Here is a 22,439-nt window from a genome sequence, read left to right as displayed (position 1 = left end):
GGTGCAAGACCATAATATGTGACAAGGACCTTACTCATCCTGCACTCATTGGGACTACATAAGGTGAAAATCAATTCATCAGAACCCAGCCCTTAACACAGAAGGCAAATAAAAAATCAGCCTATGAAACATGAGACCCAGGAGTGATAAGAACTGGTTTCTTGTTCACCAATTAAAAATAAACAAACCAAGCCAGAGAGCTATTTGCCACGATCTGAGTCTCCTTACCTGCACACTGCCTTGAGCCAAAGGAAAGGAGTATGGGAAAAAATGTGCTAATACAAAGGAAGAACAAAACCAAAGGGGAATGGGGAAATCATACAGTTTTGAGGGTTATTAATCAAGGAAAGCTGCTTAAACACATAAGGTAACTAAGTCTCACTCTACCACACTGGTAGTGAAGTCTACTCATTTCCAGAAATGCAAGTAAAGTGTTGAGGTTTTTGTCTTTTTTTTTTTTTTTTTTAAACTTTTGGGATATACGTGGAGGTAAGGATGAACTGGACTGTGCTGATGTGTAGAAAGGGAAGGAATAAAAGCAGCGTGTTATGAGAACTTCACTGACAAAAAGGAAAATCGAACGGCCCTCATTATTACAAGACCACAATTTGGACACCTCCTCTACAGAGACTTTCATCAAAAACTGTAATTCACAGGGCATTTTACTTCCATCCATTTTTTTCCTACTGTTAGAATACTGTTTTCCCCAGCTGATTTACATCTCTGTTTAGAGGAAGCATTCTTTCCCATGATAAGAATACAAAAACAAGGAAGCGAAATGTAATATGACTCACAACCATTGCCAGTCTCAAATATAATTCCTTCAGGCATCGATTACACTACATTACAGGACACTGTGCCACCTTCTGTAAAGCTATTTATATCTGTCTTGTATCCTATTCCATTACTTCTTTCTTGGATGCTTATTATTAGAAGGATCACTTACAGGCATTAGGACATGTAATCTCACCTTTTTTTTAATCTCATACATTTTTTCTAAATTATTTTTCACACCTCTACTCCTTAATTTGAAGAGTCTGATTTGACATTCACTCCACTCTGAAACAGCGCATTCTTTATTTAAAGGTTTGCGTGAGTAATAGATGGTCTTCTGTCTTCTACCAGTAGCACCTCTTCAACTGAGTCCAGGAGACTGCCCTCAAACCCTGACCAAAGCTATGCTCAAACAGATGCAATGCACTCTGGCTCCCTGTAGGGAGCAAATGAATTACTTAATCCACATAAATAAACAAAAAATGATTTAGGCTGATATTACAAAACTTTTGGTGCCATGTCAATGTATTAAAAAGTAGGGAAAAAAAAACGCAGACAAAAAGAACTTTCCTCAAAACTGCTGACTGCTCAAAACTGGTCCTGTTCTATGAACTGGCTTTGTCTTCTACCATCTTATAGAAGAAAGACAGGAAAAATCAACAGATTAAGGACTCTTCACATTACTTCTACCACCCACAAACTGAAGTTAAACACATGCTAGCGTTTGTAAGTACACATTTTTTGTTTCTCCTTGGTCTGGAAGTACAGAGAATGATTTTACTAATGGATAAGTTTAGCTTCTGTCCAGGGACAGAATTAGATACCGCAAACAAACAAAAAAACAACAACAATAATAACAAAAGCCAATTAATATAATGAGCAATCTCCATACCACTAGTTCCTAGAGACACACAGCCACGCTTTGGGGGACAGTAACAGTGCCACTCCTAAATGACATTTTAAGAGCAACCCGTGCTCTCCATGGCTCCCAGTGATGTGTACAGCATTGTTTCATGAGAAAAAAGATGGGAAATGCAACTAGAGAAAAAAATCCAACCAAGATCAAATAAACCAGCGATATAAGTAGGTTTGAGCCTGTGCTTCCTATGCTGCAGAACACATTTCATTTATACCCATATGAAGTCTGGGTGGGGCTTACGACCTCCCCAAGAATCATTCCAACAAAATCCATGGCTTCTGGCTCTAACCAGCTGAAAATGGTTCAATGGCATAGGTACAATAACAGGTTACTTCCCTTTACCCTGAGATTTCTGGACACAGGGGATGAGGGGTAAGTAAAAGACTGCGCCCTTGGGTACTACCTGCACTCAGATAAAGAAGCAAGAGAAAGGAAAGACAGAGATAGAGGGAACCATAGGAAGGATGTTGGAGAAAAGAGGGTAAGTAATAGAGAATAATGCGAGAAAAGAATTAAAATAAACTCAGCCAGACAATTTGGCTCTCTGTTGGAATAATCTCCTCTTACTGGGAGCAGTCAATCACTGCTTCCTCAGTGGCTCCAACGGAACAGGGCAGGAGTACCAACCCCAGCTGATGAATCATGAAGTTGAATTAGACAAAGGGTACGCAGGGAGGCTTGGCTCCACCTCTCCTCTCTAGGAATGGGGAACAGAAAAATGAGGCAGCAAAAGGGCTGGAAGAGACTGAACAAAGGTCCTGAGTGAGTCAGTGGCAAGTCTCCTATAGGAGACTTCAGTGGAAGCTCCCAGGTTTGCGCAGGCCAGAACCCAAGGCATAACGTTTGCCTGCAAGGGCAGCATTTACTGCACGACCAGCCACTCAGTGCATTTACCACGGTGATGGGCCAGATAAATGTCCTTGGGTGACCAGCTGCTCCATGTCAAGGCACATTATAGTGCCATTCCAACTGCCCTAGCAAGTGCACACAAAAATATTTATATCCATGCAAGCAAGAAGCCATGTGCCTATGCTTACCCATGCAAATGGAAAACAGGACCTCTCTTCTGAACACCACAAAGCTCCTAGGGATAACCTTTCACAAATAAACAACCCGCCCTGCTCTGAGAGGGATTTTATAAAGAACAGAGATTACAATGGGTTTAATCACGATTAAACACTGATCTGGCTCAATCTACTCAAAAGCAGACAAAAGATAAATAAAAACCTCCAGCAGATGCATTTCATACTGGAAATTCTGGAACCTCAACTGACGTCATACTTTTTATGTTCAGATAATATCTGGAGGAAACAGTACACTGGATCAAGAAAACAAAAGCAAATTTCTAAATTTCTAGTTAAAATTCTCAATGTGCTGCGTAGAAAGGCAAATGCAACATCAGGGAATGCTGTAGTGTTTTATAAACTCATTTTTCACAGTAGCTGAAATGCCGCTGTTAGAGTGATGCAACTGGAAAGAAACAAATTCTCCTTTTTGCCCTGATCTCTTGGGTCTTATCCCGTAAAAGTGGACAACAGTACTCACTGTGTTCACCACTCAAAGGCATTTTGGTGATGCGACCGATAGCCCAGCTGAAGTGCACACAGCACTTATACACCAATGCACGCAGGAAAACAAGCAGAAGGAGTTGGAAGCCACAGTGCAATTAGAAAACTATGATCTAAATGCTATCATGGAAATGTGGTGGGACAAATCACACAGCTGGAACACTTGAATCGGGGGCCACAAGCTTTACAGAAGAGATAGGCAGGGAAGAAAGGGCGGGGGTGTTGCCCTCTGTGTTAAGACACGGATAGATTGCGAAGAGCTGCCTCTGAGAAACAGCCACGGACAGGATGAGAGCTTGTGGGTAAAAGTTAAGGCCAGACCACCAGAGGATTGGGTCTGCTACAGGCTGCCTGGCCGAGAGGAGCCTGTTGCTGAGGCCTTCCTGCTTCAGCTACAAGAAGCGTCACGCTCGCAGGCTCTCATCCTGATGGGGACCTTGACCCCTGGACATCTGCTGGGAGAGCAGCACAGCAGGCCACAAGCAACCCAGGAGACTCCTGTGGTACACTAAGGGTAACCTCAAGGCCCAGGTTTGTGGCAAACCAACCAGAGGAGAAGCATTGCTGGGCCTGGTGCTCCCCAACACAGACCAACTCGTTAACGAGGCTGAGACTGGAGGCAGCCTGGGCTGCAGTGACCACACCATGGCTGAGTTTGTGATCTTAAGAAATATGGGCCCAGCAAAGAGTGAAGTCAGGACTATGAACTTTAGAAGAGTGAAATTCCAGTCATTTAAATAATTCCTGGGACACTGTCCTTAGGGACAGAGGAACTGGTCAGAACTGGCAACTCTTTAAGGGTACTTAGAGTGCAAGAGCTCTCAATCCTCATGTGTAAGAAATCAAGAAGGGAAGGCAGGAAACCGGGATGGCTGTACAAGGACCTGCTGAGCAAACTGACGCACAAGAAGGAAATGCACAGGCAGTGGAAGCAGGGACATGTGGCCTGGGAAGATGTGCAGAGATGGGATCAGGAAAGCCAAGGCATGGATGGAACTGAGCTTGGCAAGGGGTGCAAAGAATAACAAGAAGGGATTCTGTAGATACATTGCTCAGAAAAGAAAGAGCAAGGAGAGTGATCCTCTGATGGGTGATCCTCTGATGGAAGATCCTCTGATGGATGATCTTCTGATGGATGATCCTCTGATGGAAGATCCTCTGATGGATGAGAAGGCAGAACTGGTAGTGACAGACATGGAGAAGGCTGAGGTACTCGACAACTTCTTTGCCTCGGTCTTCACTGCTAGCCAGGCTTCCCACACCTCTCATTTCCCTGAACCTGTAGATGGGGGCTGGGGTGCAAAGTCCCACCCACTGTAAGTGAAGAGCAGGTTCAAGACCACCTGATGAAACTGAACAGCTACAAGTCTATGGGTCCTGATGCCATGCATCCCAGGGTCCTGAGGGAACTGGCTGATGTAGTTGCCAAGCCACTCTCCATCATATTTGAAAAATCATGGCAGTCAGGCAAAGTCCCCAATGACTAGAAAAAGGGAAACATCACTCACAGTTTTAAAAAGGGTAGAAAGGAAGACCTGGGGAACTACAGACCAGTGAGCCTCACCTCTGTGCCTGGGAAGATCATGAAACAGATCCTCCTGGAAACAATGTCAAGGCACATGCACAACAAGGAGGTGATCCAAGACAGCCAGCACAGCTTCACTAAGGGCAAATCATGCCTGACCAAGCTAGTGGCCTTCTGTGATGGAGTGACTGCATCAGTCAACAAGGGGAGACCGACCAATGTCATCTACCTGGACTTGGCAGTACAGATCCAAGGCTGACTGCAGTTAAATGGAAGCATCGCTACCAGTTTCAGTTTGGTCTCCAACTCTGCATCTGCTTTAAGTTTTGCTTTTACTGAAATAAATACTGTGGAGGTTTCTGTTCACCTTCAAGTCTCCTGTGCAGACCATATATATACATGGTGTGCTGGGATGGTTTATCACAAACTAAAGAATGAAGTAAACGTTCCCTGCAGTGGACACACAAAATATGCAGAAGTACAGAGCACTCCACCTCAAGTGTAGAGAGAGAACACCTTCACCACTTCCTTTTAAACATACAGGTTGGAGGAACACCTAACACAAACTGAAGTATCTCCGCTGAAATTTAGCAAAAGTGAACTAATTTACTACAGCTGAGAACGTGGCCCCACATTTTTGTCAGTGGTGTGTTTGCTCTTATTGTTAAGAGAACATACCACATCTGCAGCAAAACAAAGACAGAAGTATTCTGAGGACAACTCTCCCTACACATTCTGCTGGTATCAAGCACCAGTGACAGCATTGTTTTGGCATACTTGTTGCATAGGGAAAGGCATGACAGATTTAAACACTAGAACAGAAACCGATGTGAAATGTCACCTGGCTAAGCAGATCAACTTGTTAATTACCTAAACAGATTTATTTTTTAACTATAAAAACAGCATGTTTCTCAGGAAATTTATTTTTCCCCTTTGCCAAATAAATGCAATTAACACTTGCCAAGTACTCTGGAGTTCTTCATCTGCAATTAAGGACTTCACAAAATTAGACTGGGTAAAGCATTCAAAAACACCTTGGAGCAATAGTGACCCTGGAGGTCTCTCCCAGAGCTGTGCTCCTAGAAGAGGAAATGATGCTTCTTACGGGATCTTCTACATGCTTCTACAATTGCCAGCACACCTGTGTACTCAAAACATTTTTCTCTGAAGCCTGGGTGGCCTTGAACCCTACTGGGAATGAGGCTGTCACAGAGGTGAGCCATCACTTGGCATCTCACCGCCTGCGTTTGTAGCTGCCCCTGGCAGCAGCGGCACTTCTGAAGCAGAGGAATGCCAGCACATCAGCAACACTGTCCTGTGACAGCCAGGGTGAGCTGGGTTAGGAAGCAAACATCCTCGCCCATGCCATGCAAGGTACCTGCTGGAATGGTCTGACAGAATACGGCCAAAATAAACACAAACAAGCCTGTCTTCGACCCAGAATTTTCTCCAAGTAAAGATGACTTGTTCTTGTTGTGTGACCTGGTTCCATTTCACTGAGTCCATTGATTATTTTCCTGTTTGCATTAATGGGATGCTGGGGTGCATACAGGTGCCAGCAGCACCCCAGAGAAACAAACACCCAATGAGCGGCACCAAGGCTCAGACAACTTTGTTGAGAGCCAGGATCTATAATTAAACCCTGTCAATCATCCCTTCTGTCTTGTCAACTCTGGATGTAAATGCAACAAATCATGGTAGATCTTTGGCTTAAGGGACCACTTGGCCAAATTTGCCCTGACATACATCAGGACTTTGAAAATTAAACAAACAGTATTTCCATAACACAAAACTTCTCACGGTGAGATAATTTTCAGTGGCCAATGTGGGAAAAACATATGAAGATAATGAACTATATAAGACTATGTATAACATAATTGATTTTTTTTCCATAAATAACAGATATACCACTTTTGAACTCGACTGCAGCACCCCACTAAGAGCACAAAGCCTCCTGCAAAATACCTGGGGGGGGTGGGGCTGCCACCTTCTTCAGACCCCAGCAGTTCAGTAGCAGCTCCCAGACTGCTTGCAAGCTGCCGGAGCTTCAACAGCCTGCTGCTTCACGTGCCTCCCCTCCCAGCCCATAATAACATTGCAAACAGATAACAACAAACTGTGTTTTGCAGTGCCAGATCATTTTCTTATGCTGTCTCAAGACCCTGAGGACACTTGCTACACATGCACTTCACTGTGATTTGATTTAATGGAGCTACTCTGCAGTACAAACACTTACGTGAGCCCATAAGTCTTTTCAGGAGACACTGTTATTCATCAATGTGTTTTTACTCATTTTGAGTTTTCATGCGAGTATCAAAAATATGTAAAATCACTTTCAAAGCTGAGTACTGAATTTTAGAAATAAACAAGTTACAAAATTTTGAAACCATCATATATAACTGTAGTCAAGGAAATATGTTAGTCTAGAAAGTGTTGTACAGGAAAAACAGATTTAGGTTATTACGTCCATAGATAGCTTAAAGATTTTTTCCCTTGAAAATACAGAAGATCAATCTTGTAATGAATATTACAATATTATTTAATAATATTCTGTATTCCTGCAATACAATACAGATTAATGATTTATGAATACAAAATTCAGCACGTATTTTCAAGCCTGATTTTGGAAGCAGGCAGGACAAGGAATTTTCTTCTAGCCTACTTTTTTTCCTCCTTTATTTAACAAATAAAGACAGCCAATTTCTTTGAACTTACATAATTCCACACTGTTGTTTTCCAGAGGGCTAAACAGGCTTTTTAATTTCTTTAAGCTTGGCATTGTATGAAAGTAGGTATCAAATATTCAGAGAGCTCAATTTAGAATGATCATTTTTCTGATGCAGAGCTTTTCTGAAGAGCTTCCTGCAAAGCTACAAACAATGGCAAAAACAGCAATTCCCACCAGGCTGACGTCACTCTCTGGCCAAGCCTTGTTTTAGGAGGCCTTGGGCCAAAGGGAGGTTCACGCCTGACAAAAGGTGAGAAATTTATAGGGTATGAGATATCAGAGAAGCTGACTACTGCAAACAACTATAATTAACCTATTTTGCAAAAGGAGTGTTTATGAACCTTGTCTTCTTCACATGTAAAAAGCCACAGTATCACCTTCCTAGCCCTCTGTCACTACCTTTTAACAAAATCCAGCTCCTTCTACCAAAATCAAAGTTGCCCAAAGCCAATGAAAAGCTCAATATGGCTCCTCCTCGATGCACTGAGCGCTTGCTGTTTGCAATTTCTGTTATCCCTAAGAGGGCTGATGGATGGCAGGTCCCTCACCTCCTTAAATACCCAAGCATAAAGCAGCTCCCTGGTGCAGACATGAGGAAAGCTCAGACTGACACATCATGCACTCAGCTGGTGTCATTAGGGCTGACACTGAGCACATTGAGCAGCCAGCTGCTCTGATCCTTTATCACTAAGTTAAACCACATTTCTTTTCCAAGGCACCTTCTTCCATTCTCTGTGTTCAAACGTGGCTCCTGAGACGCTCTTCCTTCTTCAGACATTCATTCTTGTCAGTTCAAATCACCTACCTCTCCAAGCTGTTAGCAAGGATTAATTTCGGGAAATCCTATATGGGCAGACTAGAGGCATTGCTTATTCCAAGTCCATTTTAAAATCAGAAAACACCAAAAGCATGCAGTCAACTTCGACAAAATGTTGCCCCGCTGACTTCATGTCCTATGCAGCTAGAAAGAGGTACCCCATGAAATTCCACGAAGTTAAGAAGCCCTGCTAACACAGATGACTTCATGAGCTCCAGTGAATTATTACTGCTGTATTACATATATTTTTAAATACCTTTTCCAGTGCTTCTCTATCGACCAGCTCCTGCACAGCCAAAAGCTTGATACTGCAAGAAAAAAACACACAAGAGAAAAAAAGAATGAATCACACCATTGCAAGCATTACAGAAACACAAGTAAGAGCAGAACTGAAGTTCTCTTCTTATTTTCTCACCTCAAAGAAGTTTATAGAAGTATAGATAAAAAAAAACCTCAGGATATAATAAACTAAAGAAAGAGAGAAACAGTATTACTTTGCTTTGATTTAGCTGTTCCAAAAAGATTTTCTGCTTTCCGCTTTACGAGCATATCTGAATTCACTTTACAGAGAGCCTGCATTAATCATTACATTTTTAATACCCCAAATTAATACTGAAGGATCTTCTGAATGATGAGCACAGGGAAAGAATCTAAACATTTCTATCATTTTTAGTCAGCTCTGTTCTTCAGTATCAACAGGTTTCCATGAGTCTCACAATAGTCATTCCAGGGAATTTACTGTATTATAGATGAGGTACTGTACCTAAGGCATCCCAGCTAAAGAAATTTGATGGAGATAGGAGGGAAACATGCGTAACTGAAAGTAGGGTGAATAGACAGTAATCAATAATCATTGTCCTTGTAAAGCCACTTGCTAAGCAAACCCAAATTTCTTCATCTACTGAATCATTTCTCTATAGGCTAAACTCTGCTCACTGAATTGCATTCCTTTCAACAAGACTCAGAGTTACCCAAGTAGGATTTTGCCCTGTAAGACAGTTAACTCAGGCAAAATCACTTCTAAATCAAGGTTATGTAGAAGAACCTTGTTCCACTTCTACACTTTCATGATCGGTTTAATGAGTAATCATAAATTACCCACTCTTCTTCAACTTCAGTTATTGCACGTGTCCCCAGTTACTGCAAAAGCCCAATCCTTTCCAGGCTAAGGAATTTCAGGAAGAGATTTTATTGCATCCCCACCAAGCTGAAAGACTCCCAGGATGGGTAGGAGCCTGAAAGCAGATGAAACTCTAGAGATGTTCAGGCTACTACCAATTACATTTAACTAAAACATAAGAGCACAGCAGGAGGAGGGCCTATTGGACATTACCCATTCTTTTTCAGTCACTGTAGACTTTTAAATCCATTCCATGCTGAACTTGCCACTTCAGTCTTTTCCATTACAAAACAACATTTTTTTTCCCACCAACAGATGCATGACTTAGGTAATGACCTCCGTTACTCTGTCTTAAAACCTGTCGCTTAGCATATTATACTTATAGTCCTGAGGATAACTTCCTTTACTCAGAGATACACAAACATTTGTGTTGCAGTGGAAGAGTCAAATGATGCATACAAATATTGTTTAAATTACTCTCACGACTCTAGACAGACACAGGACAGTAAAAAGCTCCTATTCAATACTGTGTGCGTAGCTGATGTAGCAGTCTGTCAAAGGATTTACTTTGCCATGTACTACAAGAAGTTTTATCAGCCGTTCCAAACCTCAGAGCAATGTTGAATAATTCTCGAACATCCACCAATATTCTGGTAAATTAATTATGTATGTCCATCCTGTAACGGCAGTCAGCAAAACATAGCTTTGGTCGTGTCCTTCTACTGTATTACAATGCTTTCCATTACAAGTATTCACAGCCTAAAACTGTAAACACGCATGTGCTTTCACTTTAATGTACTTCCAGTTTTCAGATGTCTTCAAAAGCATCATAAAAAGCCTACATCCAATGAATTATGAATAGCCCCTGGCTGTGCATTCCCAGTCTGTAGAGCCTATTATTGCTAAGACAAGGAGTGTTAGAGATGGTTCAGAAAACAAAGGGACAATCAGGAAGAAAAGGTACTCCACTGAAGTAGAACTGCCACAGTAGCAAGGTGCACACGATCTGTCACGGCATGGAGAACACCCTATGCTGCACATACACATGCCAGCAGGACGGAAAGGGGCTCAGGGAAAGCACAAAGCCGACACAAGGCGAAGTCTGCTGCAAAGACTGCTTCAAGCCCCTACACGCGTAGTGAAAGCTAACATTTTGCCATTCCCTTTCACAAGCTGTACAACAGTGTCTTTTTAATTATGCAAATTACTTTTGTGTTTTCCTTTTGAAGCCAGCAGTTGCATGAGACTTTGAACACTTCATCATCAAAAGGTAGAAAATATCCATTGAGATTGCTGATGCTTCTACCAATTTACCAATCTATTTTACCAACATTAATTATCCGACACTCAATAGCTGCAGAAGAAAGATGAAGCAGACTGCCAAAATACAAACACTGTTTTCATTTGAGATCATCATCTTATTGTACACACCTATCCTCATTGCCATTTACAGCAATAAAACCCCACAAGAATTCCTTCAGCTGGCATGCTTTTATTTAAAACAAAGTATACTGAGTTACAGAAAAACAAGTGATAAAGAAGGGAGCATGAATCCTTTTCACTTTACCTCATTGTATTTACAGGGATGCTGTCCTCCTGCTCAGAGGTGAAGAGACCCCCACAAAACATTTATATCCTGCAGAGATACTGGATATACAGGGCCAGAATCAAATCTGAATTAAACACTGTTACACGATTTGCAAGAACGGTTTTCGTGGCCTGTGCGCTTGACTCCTGCTGAGAAAAAGACTTTCCTCTACTGTTCTAAACTTACAGAGATCAATGTTTTCCCCATATTTTCCTAAGGGTCCTCACTGTTTTCCACTCAGGTGTCACCTTCATACAGCCAGCCACAAGACACTTGTTTCCTTGAAGCACCGGCACCGATGCTGCCTCTGCCCCTGGGTTACAGTTCACTGCCTGGAAAATTGCTCTTGACAGCCACTTATTTACTGCTCTCTCTTCCAGTGACTCCAAGCAATTGTATGTGCTACTTCATGCAATGTTGGCTGAGAAATGCAGCTTCTTTTAAAGCTGCTGCTTTGGGGGTTTCACGCTTTGGAAAAAAAAAATCAGGCTGCTTATTTCAGCTATTATTTTTATCCTACACATAGTGAAAGCAGCACACACCCACATGCACTGTTTGTGGCTTATGCGTTTGCAGAAGATTTCAGAGTACAAGGGAAAACAGCTACTTAGCACCTGGGGGACAAATGATAACACAGAAATGCGAAGACAGGTACTGAAGGATGATGCTGAAGCCAGAGCTGTCTGTACAATGCTACGTTTATGTGCTCTGTTTACATACCCTGTTGTCATTTCTTTCAGCCTCACCTGCGGTATGTGAACACTAACTCATAAATGAAGTTGTAGAAAAATGTATTTCCTGAAGAAACCTTTTGGATACCCGCTCTAACCCACCAGCTTTCAAGTACACTGTTAACAAAGCTGTACTGCAAGTAACCATACCGACATGATGAAAGAGTCCCTGGTTGTATACGAATCTGTATTAAAAGTACTTACTGACTCAATTACTTTCCACAATCTATTTTAAAAAGCTACTGAAATTAATATCCTTGCACCCCGGCACACTCAAGATACTTGAAAGCATGCAGCAATCAGGATGAAGAACTCTCCTACAGCAGTAAAAATATGCAAACATGATGTGCTGTCAAGGAAACACGTGACTTCTTTTTTCTATTTGGCCGCGGGTGACACACAGCATTTTCTCTCTAAGGGAATTCCTTCAGGCTTCCAGAAGATTAGTCATAGTGCTGAGTGAATGCCTATAGCTACAGAGCATTTCTACTCCTCAGGGCAGAGTTGCAATCCTTCCCTAAAAGTATTCAACTTCAAAACAAGTAGCACTGGGTTTCTCTCTCTAATCCCACGTACCTCACTGCAGGAATAATTAAAGCCTTCTTAGCAATCCTTAGCACTACTGCAAACTTGCTGACAGGTTCCTTGCTGGTTGGGGCATTGCTGTTCACCATGAGCCATCATCACATATTTGCACAGCCCTTCACCTCCCAGTTTGAGCTCTTCACCTCCCACTGCCCCCAAGTCCCACTTGCTCTTGGCATGAGCACAGTGACATGCACCTGCTGAGCCGACCACACTCTGGAGGTGAGGTCCCCATTCAGTGCAGAGCCTGGTGATTTCAGGAGAAAGGGAAAGAGGAGGGAGTGAGGAAGAGCAAGTTGTGTGATCGCAGAGTCCTTGAAGTGTTTAACACATCACAGCATCCTGCAGAAACAACTAGGTACTGTGAAGGTAAAGCAGCAAGTCACCACCAGAAGGGTGGCACTGCCGGAGCCTGCACCTGAGCTCCCCATGCCGCATTATCCTGCAAACAGTAAGTGCACAGTGAGTCTCCAGGCATGCCAGCACAGCCAGATCTGTTACTGCTTTGCTTTTCTGTTTCAGCAGCCAGCCTCCATAACCAGCTCGGAGCAGCAGAGCTCCCTGGCCAGCCAGCACTGGTTGCCTCCCTCCCGCTTGTGGGTCCATTAGAGCACACAGCTCAGGACGAGTAATGATCCTCTGCAGTCATTTCTGCTTTCAGCACCAGCCCACTCACCGAGCCGGGTTTCTCATTTGGCAGCAACATGAACTGAGAACTGATCTCAATTTGCTTTGCAAGCTTATAAACCTTTGCTTGGGGCCCGAGGTTTTCCAAAAACCTCATGCTCCATATCAGACCATAAGCCTGAATAAAGCTAACATCATCAAGAAACGCTATATGACTTCTCTTAGTTCTCTGGCTCCTTCTTCAGCATACAGCTGTACCAAATCCCACTTCATCTAGAATCACAGACAGTATTATAAATAGCCTATGCAAAAACCACTCGAGCACAAACAATTATTTTAAGCATTATTAAATCATTCCCTCCTCCCTCCCATAAAATTTTCCTGTTTGTTCCTAAGATTAGATCCCACAACCATGGTCCATGGAGAAGTTTTATGGGTGATTTACATATCCTAGAATCAATTCTTTTTAAGCACCCAGAATAAATGCTTGTAATGAAGTGCTTGATGACAGACTCACATTGGGGTTAATGCAAATGAATTGTCCAAGACACCCCTCCCGGCCCCCATCACCAAATCTGTATGCTAAAATTGCTTTTGCATATGTACACAAACTGACCTTACTCATAAATCAGTCCTGGGGTAAGAGACGCACATGAGAGTCAAAAAATAAAAAATAGAATGAAAAAAACACAGCTCAGCTGTGCTAACAGCCCTTGGTACCTGGAGGGAGCTGACTACTGAAGCGCTCCCCATCAGCCACCCACTCACAGCTGTGGTCCCAGGGCTTGACTTGAGTCCCCAGGTCCCTGCCAAAACAGCATGCTCTGACTCATCTCCATCCAGGCCAGCCTGCAGCCCCAGCACTTCCTTTGGTGCTCGCCAGATGACAGGGTGAATAATGAGGAGGGTGGTGGTGCTTATGGGCTGTGGAAGGGGCTGCTGCAATTATGAGTTTACTGCGACGGTCATGAGAGGGAAGCACAACCCCGCTGCAGCCAGCTGCTGACAGTGCAATGCTAGAGACCGTGATGGGTTTTAATTGTTTTAAATACAGACAGAAGCAGAGGCAATGACTGCATGCTTCTTTGGTAACGGTGGGGAGAGATAACAGCCAAAAAGTGACACACAAACAAACAAACAAAAAAACACAACAGCACCAACAGGCAGGCAGCAGGCAGAAGAAAGAAAAAAAGCACGCTTAACGACTTTGATCCTCATAAACTTCCTCCATCTACCCATATGAAGTCTGACAGGGAAATAAAATCAGTTTCTCCTTTTCCACTAAAATTATCTGTGTCTTCTCAATCACTCCTTAAATGGAGGGAAAATTTGTGCCTGCTGCCATGTCTAATGGCTACTGGAAGCCACCAGAGAGCTCGTGAAATACACCGACAGCCCTGGATGGGAGTACCATGCCATATTGCTTGGAGACTAGCCACCAGGTAATGGCACAACAAAACGACTTGGAAGAGTCTCAGGAAGAAGTATTTCTACAGTAAGGAGAAATTAGGATAAAACCTGCGAGCCACATTTTCTTTTATAGATATACATGTGTACACACACCCCTATATATACATACACATACACATCCATCTATTCAGGGGTACTCTCTCGCAGTTTCTTATTTTGGATGAAAGCAGCTGTTCTTCGATGCCTGGTCACCATTGATTTGCCTGCACAAAGGTTTAAAATCAAAAAGCACATCAAGGCTCCGCAGCTGGGAATACAACCAGGAGTAAATGGAAGGAGCAGAGAAGTTGAAATCCATCAGGCAAATTGCCAGCCTAATGCCTGCTGGACAAATGCTGCTCCCCCGATGTTTGCATTCGCGAATCCTGTTACGTTGCGTGAGTGGCTGGAGTATTTGTTACAGAGAGAAAGGAAACTGTAATGGAACTAAAAGGGGGAAAACATGAATTATGGATGCTTAGTACTGAGCATTAAAGGGTGAAACAGTGGCATTTGAGAAGCAGCAACAGACTGGAGAAAAAGTAAGTAGTTTAGTGCTTTTTTTTTCCTTTTTTTTTTTTCCCAGCGATTCCCTGGGTCCCATGGTGCCCTCAATCCTCTCTTGCATGCAGCTCTCTCCTTGCATGTTGCCCATGATCATGTCTAGGTGGCTTTCGAAGATGTCCAAAGAGGAGACTCCACAACCTCTCTGGGCAGCCTGTGCCAGTGCTCTGTCACCTGCACATTAAAGAAGTGCTTCCTGATGTTTACACAGAAGCTTCCGGAAGTTTAAGATGGAAAATGAGACTTGCAAGTCTTCTTTACCTCCTCTAGGGAATGCCCATTCCAAGCTCTCTCTGAAGGGACAAAATCTGTGCTGCCACAGGCATTTCTTATGTCAGTAAGAGAGCAGGTCCTGCCTTACAGGGAGGGTAAGAGGCTCCAGATCCATTAGCACCAAGGCAGAATGGCTGGATCATGATCCAAGCTACAGAAGAAGAGCTTGTGCACCCAGAGGTCTGTCTCTATTTCCAGTGATAACAAATTGTTGGCAGAAAATCCATTACTACGCCTTGTAGTATAGTGTGCTGTTACAATAAAGGTGAGATTCACCACAAAATTAAGAGGGGAGCTGATCAAAAATCCTGAGTTCTCTGTGACTTTAAAGATAATAATGTCCATAGTAATATCATTTTTTTCTTGTCCTTCTATCCAGAAAAGGTATCTTCTGAATTGTGAGACACTGATGCTCAACGAAAATCATAGGCTTCTCTGTTGTAGAGGGGATTAAGAGCAGCAGGGAAGATCCTGTTTACCTTCTCCTCCAGATAAAGGATTACATCTCAGACATTATTCTTTCCTTTTCCGGAAAAGAGGGAATGAGACTGGACATCATCAATTCATTTCCACTTGCGTAAAATCTCTCTTTCTGAAGATTCCCTTAAACTTTTAAACCTGCGGAAGTTACAGAAGGAGCATCCTTTTGGGTGCATGCAGCAGACATATGGACAGAAGTACTCTACTTTCATTATGTTCACACATTTGCTATCCTACCTCAACTCAGGGTGTGGAGTACTGAAGACATGAGCCCAGAGCTAACTGCACTTTCCAGAAACTCTTTGTTTGCTAAGTTAGAGGCCATCCTACAGACTTTTCTTCTGCTGTCGTCTTATTTTTTCCTATTCTTCCCCAACTCTTTCTCCGCAAGCTGATGCAATGCCAGGATAGTGGTAGCAGTAATAAAAGTAAGCGTTATGGAAGGTTTCCAAAGTCCTTGGAAGAGATGTTGGTTATTAAGGGCTGAGATACATTGCACTTCATTGAACAGAACCAAACCTGATTCCTGAGACGCAAAGGTTAATTAGACAAATGGCTCAAAAGGATCAATCTGTTCTAACTCATTACTTGTTGATTTTTTTTTAATTCTAAAAGAGAGTTTAAAATAGATCAGGCAGTTGAAAACAACCCCCAAACTCCCAAACACATGAGATCAAACCATGGAAGGCCTCAGACTGCCAGTAATTCAGTGATTATAGAGTAGTAGCCTAGTGAATAAAGAGCAAGCAAATCAAATACATATATTAAATTATACTGAACACAGCAATCTTGTCACCATGTATCTTCTAGCAGGGACCAGGTGCAGACACTGGCAATGCAGATTAACTTCCAAAATCATTCAAAACTCAGGGTGGGCAATCCAGGAGGCTTCTCTGTCACCACTTCCACCTACTCCTTCACGCATTACTCCTGTGCCAAGGACTTGACTACATGGTAATTCAGGCAGCACAAGGGAATACTACTGCAAGTCAGAAAAACAATCTGATGACAGTCATATTTACTCATGAAAAATACACACGTTATTTCAACCCCTCTGTTTCAACTTGCTTCTGGTGAACAGTAAACCAAAAAAAGTTTTCCATATTAAGAAAAGGGAGAGGGTGGCTTTTAGTTTCATTTGTATTGTGGTAAAATGTGTTCTTCCTCTTCCATATTGCATTTCTCACTATATTTAGCTAAGAATAATAATGTCTCCCTTCAAAGTGGTTTGCCTTATATCCAGTCGTTTTGATACTACAGAAAATGCTTTGTACGATGTTCACAGTTTTAGGATTATTACTATTTTTAAAAAACATTTCAAAGCAAGTCTGTTTCCTTGTAACTCTGCAGGAAGACAGGCTTACAAAGAATGTTGTGTTTGTGGCAACATTGATTTCTTCTGAGTCATTAAAATTGGACATGGGCAAGTTATTTAACTTGCACTGAATTATTCAAATCTGTCCAACAAGGGAGGAGACCAAGATTTAAAACAAAAATTAGAAACTCATAAAATCAGAGGTGACTTAGAGCTTCCAAATATAGGCATTATATTATAGTGTAAGTGGTGTCTGGCATTTGGCTCTTTTTCTGGATCTTCTGAATCATTCCCTGCTTGGGTAGGGCCTCTTCATTCCAGAAACGGCACCTTTTCCAATCTAATCCCACCTTCCTGCAGCAGTGGAAAAACTGACTAGTCCTTAATTAAACCAAACTGGCATCTTTGGGAGAGGGCGTAACAATATGCTACCGTTCTGCCACGAAGAATAAAGCTACCAATAAATGTGGGGGGCTTGGGATGCAAAACAATTAACAGGGACTCTATTTGAAGAATTTACCTTTGTGTCTCTGCAAAAGGGAGTTAAACCTGGGAAGCAATAAAATGTGTTTTGAAAGAATTTGCCTTCCTTACTCCAGAAGGTATGTGAAACATACGCTATCAACCTCTTATGTTAAAGTCTCTATTGCCTCCTTATTCACTCTCTGAAACTTAAGGCAATATTACCTTCTCATACGTGTATATGTATGCCCATTTAAAGACCTTACAAAGGCACCCACTGGAAGCCAGATCATCTTGTTAAATGGGGGCCCCAGAACAACGTGCGGTTGGTGGTATGTGACCCAGAATCAGCTGGTGGTATCCGAGTGCCTGTAAAGTTCAGCGTGGCCTTACACGAAGAGTATTGAAGCTTCCTGGCTGAATCTGAATATAGAACTTCAAAGTCTTTTGTAATATGCTCTTAACAAAGACATTGACCCTTAAAAGTTGGCTCCTACTTTTAAGAGGCTGGCAGAGCTCCACAACAATTGTGCATTTCATATGAGCATTTTATTCAGAATACTTTACACCAAACTAGAATTGGTTAAGCGGTGGAAAGGCTGAACACTGGGGATTAAAACAGGAGCACATACACAGGAGGTGCTCAGAGAAATGCTATGAAGTTGCTGAGGAGAGGCACTGTGATGAGGGGAAAGAAGCACTAGAGAAATCAAGAGCAACGCTTCAGTCAAGTGTATTTTTCTCTACAGCTTTTTCATGAGCAGTTTCTGTTGTCTTACAAATTCAAAGACATTTCCAGAGAAGGGATAAAATAAAGTGTGTCATTACAGCAGGTAGAGAATAAAGCAGAAAATGCATTAGCAGACAGACTGTATGTCTTAAGGATTTCCCACTGTATGGCTAAAAGCCCAAAGGACTTTATAGTGTGGAGCTTGGGGAGCTCACAACATGACTTTGATGCTACAGTGCCCTGCAAGAGCATGAGGCAGGCCTCCAGCACCCACAGACTTTCCTCAACCCCTGTATTTTTTTCACCATCCTTCCAAAAACCTGCATACTGCACCAGAAGCCATTTTGACTTCTTCAGTGATATTAAGGAAATGAACAGTAAAGCACGGGAATTAGCAATCATAAAGTGTTTGCTTAAGCGGTCAGGAGGTACTCTAAAAATATACATACACATATGCAGGCATGTACATGCCTGAAGATCATCGTGGCAGTTTACTAACACCAGCATCAAAAACAGACATTTAAAGCAAGAAAGAAGCACAAATACAAATGGAAGTATTTCTCAGTCTCAGATAACTCCATTCCTTCTGTTTCCAGCACAGTCACCACCCACAGGCCTGACCAGTAAGGTCTCATCCACAGCCTGTATCGGGTATGATTAAGACAAATAACTGCGAATGTACCATGTCTCCTGACAGAATAACACTCCTGCATTCTTGCCCTGGTGAAAGGCTCTGGTGCAGGCCTAGCCTAACAATATAAAGTTTCCACTTCAATGGAGCTCAGCGTGTCAGTCAGCACATCTATCTCTGGCACAACAAACACGGATGGTGGCAGGATCGACTGCTGACAACTGGGTTGTTCTTCTTATAGCATCTATACCATATGGTGGAAAAAGGGACGCGATAGACAAGACTTCCTCAAAACTGTCGTTTGGCTAGCCCACTTTCCTTAAAAAAAAAAAAAAAAGAACAATTTGTACCCAAGTTTTGAAGGCATACGAACAGGCATGCATCCTCCTAAAACTGAGGTCAACTGCACATTCCGAAATGTGAAGTAAAGAAATTAGAAACTGTCAAAAGAAGCAGGCAGAGGGAGCAAAGGCAACAAAAAAAAAAAAAAAAGAGTTTCCCATACCAGCAAAGACAGCACTCCTCTGTTTTGCAGGCAGCCAAGCCTTTGACATCCAGACATGCCATTGAAGACAACTAAATTAGACAACTCACAACTGGAGTTGGTATCAAATCATCCTGAGTTTTGCTTCCACAGAAGCTACACACTACGGTCACCAGAAAAGCTAAGGCTGTTGTAGTCAGAAAATAACCATCAGATGATGCTGAGGTTACATCTGCAAGAGCCCATAGAAAGCACAAATGAGATAAGAAAACCAACTGCCACAAAAAGGTGAGAAGCTAAAAGCCAAGAATTAATTACAAAAGTATCCTACCAGCTTCATCTACAACATGGCATGATACTGCAACGAAGTGGAGAAAGGAGCCTATGGGGCATTGGGAGTGCCATTTATAATGTTTACCCAAATGGCAATCCAGTCGGGCTTTCTATCAGTCCGGTTATTTTCCCTGTAACGATGGCTCTGAAGAGCGACAGGGGCTCAAGCCTCAGGTTAGCCAAAAGCCACAGCCTCACATAGCCTTTGCTCTGAGTATCAGAGTAACACAGAAAGGTTTTAACCCCCCAGGGGATGCATCACATATCTGTAACTCTAACCCTGGCGAGAATGTAATCCTTCCTCAGCTCTCAAAGTCAGGCAAATGGCTGACTCGGTACTCTCCCAGACAACTGCTTTCTTCCACGAAGCATCTGCTCGGTTTGCTAGCAGGATTTTCCAGCAGAGCTATACTAAGCAGAAGGGACAAACCACTCAACACTCAAAAAGAAAGCACGCAACAAATGTATAGCAGAGCATGTTACGGCCTATTTCACAGAGTACTACCATTCACTTTTCCCTACTGCACCCTAGAAAATTCCTGGAAACTGTGTGTAGTGCAGAGAAGAATCTTCCATCAACCAAATCCTGAATTTCTGTCTCCAATAGTACCACAAACACAGAAACATTGGTCAGAAGGGGCCATCTGAGGCAGCAAGCCCCTCAAAGTCACGACTATCACGAGGAACTGTCCTGAGGTCAGCTGTGGCCTCACCCAGTTGAGTCTTGAGAACCTCCAAAAATGTGAGACACTACGGCCTTGAGATAACCTCTTCCAGTGTTTCACCAGTTTCTGAGTGAGGAAGCCAACTGCTCGCTTGTAATAAAGCAAGGGACTATTTCACCCACAGTGCTGGGATATGGGTTTCTTGTTGAGCTTCATAAGGCTTCTGTTGTCCCAGTCATGTTTCTCCAGGATCTTCTGGATTGAAGGGTTACCATCTGCCACTGTAGCCACTCCCCTGAACTACACACTGTTATACAGCATAAAAATGTATTACTCATTATAAAGGACAATTACCCTGCATAGTAAATACATAGTACAATAACAGTCTTTAGTGACATAGGAATAGCTTTATCTGACTAGACAGATGAGTCAAGTAATATACTTTTTCCCCCTGACAATGACCTGTGCCAGTCTCTTCAAAGGACATTGAGACACACAGTAAAGAAGCCAAGCAGCTTTTCCACTTCCCCCTGCTCCATCCCCATCTCACATAAGGGGATGTCACCATTGTCCATATACCCTTCCCATCTGGTGGCTCCCAAGCTTCCTGGTCAGTGAGCTGCTGTTCAGACTGAAGTTGCTCTCCATGGAAGATTTCCCATGTGAAACTTTTCACTAGCAAATGCTACCGAGGGGATGTGTCACCCACCAGGAAACCACAGTCACGTCACACCCGAGGAACAAGGGGGTTGCCTAAGCATTTATTTCAGCTTCTCCTGAGCTCCTGAGCAGTAAGGCATTTTCTGGCATGGGCTTATTAATGTGCCATATTAAGAATTCCCTTGAAGCAAGCACAGCTGAAAGTTTTTCCCTTATTCTAATATGCACGTAGAAAATAGTACAGTTGAGTAATTTTACATTCACTTATCACGGTAATCTTTTTTGTTCTAGTATCTCATGACTTTGAGACCAGCATGAACCTCATCAGTGGAAGAGTCTCACTAAAATGACCTGAAAAAAAAAATGACCTGAAAGTAAAATCTGAAGTTGATCTCATGGAGGGTATCATTGAAAGTGTTAAGTTGTGGAATATTTATATGTGGAATAACAAGTTTCAAATTAGGAGTGTCATATGGGTACCTAACCAGCTTATGTTGCTAGCAATAATGGGTGCTGTCACAAAAGCAGATTAACCATCCTTCAGTCAACGACTGCATAAAAGGCGTGTACAATGGGACACGTAGTAACTGCTTTCCTGGAGTTGAGGACTGTGCACGGGAGCAAGGCAGCTCACGGTTTCTTCTGGGTCATCACAGTGGTGGTTCTCCACCATACCTCAGACGGACTGTCATCAATCTGGGGACCCCGTGAGGATAGAACAGCTATGAAACCAGGACCACATGTAGTTTTTAGTACAATTTACGCTAGTTCAAGGGCATCAATCATGACCTCCCCACTTTTTTTAAGACAAATACAATTGCTGTATTTGTCACAGCAATAAAAAAAGCTTAACACACCGCAGTGTCAGTCTCCAAGCGATCCAATCTGATAAGCTATCGCACCGTGCAAGGAAATGGGTGGTGTGGCCAGGCCTTGACGGAGTACAGCAGAGCCACTTAGCAACACAACACAACCTCTCAGCACCGCCAGGCATCCCATTCCCCACTCTATGGTCACGTCTGCCCTCCTGGAAGAGCCGCGTGGCACAGCCCTGACCCCCCAAAAGGGGCATTTGCATGTGCTGGACCAGGCACCAGAGAACATAATGTGGCAGACCTGTCCCCAGGTCCCTTCCCTTCCACCGAGCAGCTTTCCTGATGGGGTGTTTTCAAGTTGGAGCCTTTACACGCTGCGACCTGTGCATCTCCACGTGCTTCACCAAGGTGGCAAGCAGCACGGCCCCCAGCAAGTATGGCTGGGTGGCCAGAGCACAGTCTGACTTTCTCTTACAACTGCAGATAAAATGGGTTAAGCAGTCACCACTCCCAATCAGTAAGCCACGTTCAGCAGCTGTTTAAGTGAAGCCAATTTACTTCACAGACAGGCAGCTCCCAGATTAACCTGGATCAGC

The 22,439-nt window shown here is 42.9% G+C and overlaps 1 protein-coding gene across 1 annotated transcript in view; it reads right to left on the bottom strand.

Annotated features, from left to right (window-relative positions):
* EEPD1 (endonuclease/exonuclease/phosphatase family domain containing 1) overlaps nt 1-22,439 on the bottom strand; it is a 62,824-nt gene that overhangs the window by 19,948 nt on the left and 20,437 nt on the right. Inside the window, exon 2 of the mRNA XM_035552392.2 lies at nt 8,588-8,639. Within this exon, the coding sequence (XP_035408285.1) occupies nt 8,588-8,639 (52 nt within the window). The remainder of the gene's footprint in view (nt 1-8,587; nt 8,640-22,439) is intronic.

Source organism: Cygnus atratus, chromosome 2 (assembly GCF_013377495.2).
Source record: "Cygnus atratus isolate AKBS03 ecotype Queensland, Australia chromosome 2, CAtr_DNAZoo_HiC_assembly, whole genome shotgun sequence".
Lineage (NCBI taxonomy): Eukaryota > Metazoa > Chordata > Aves > Anseriformes > Anatidae > Cygnus > Cygnus atratus.
This window is presented reverse-complemented; position numbering and strand designations above follow the sequence as displayed.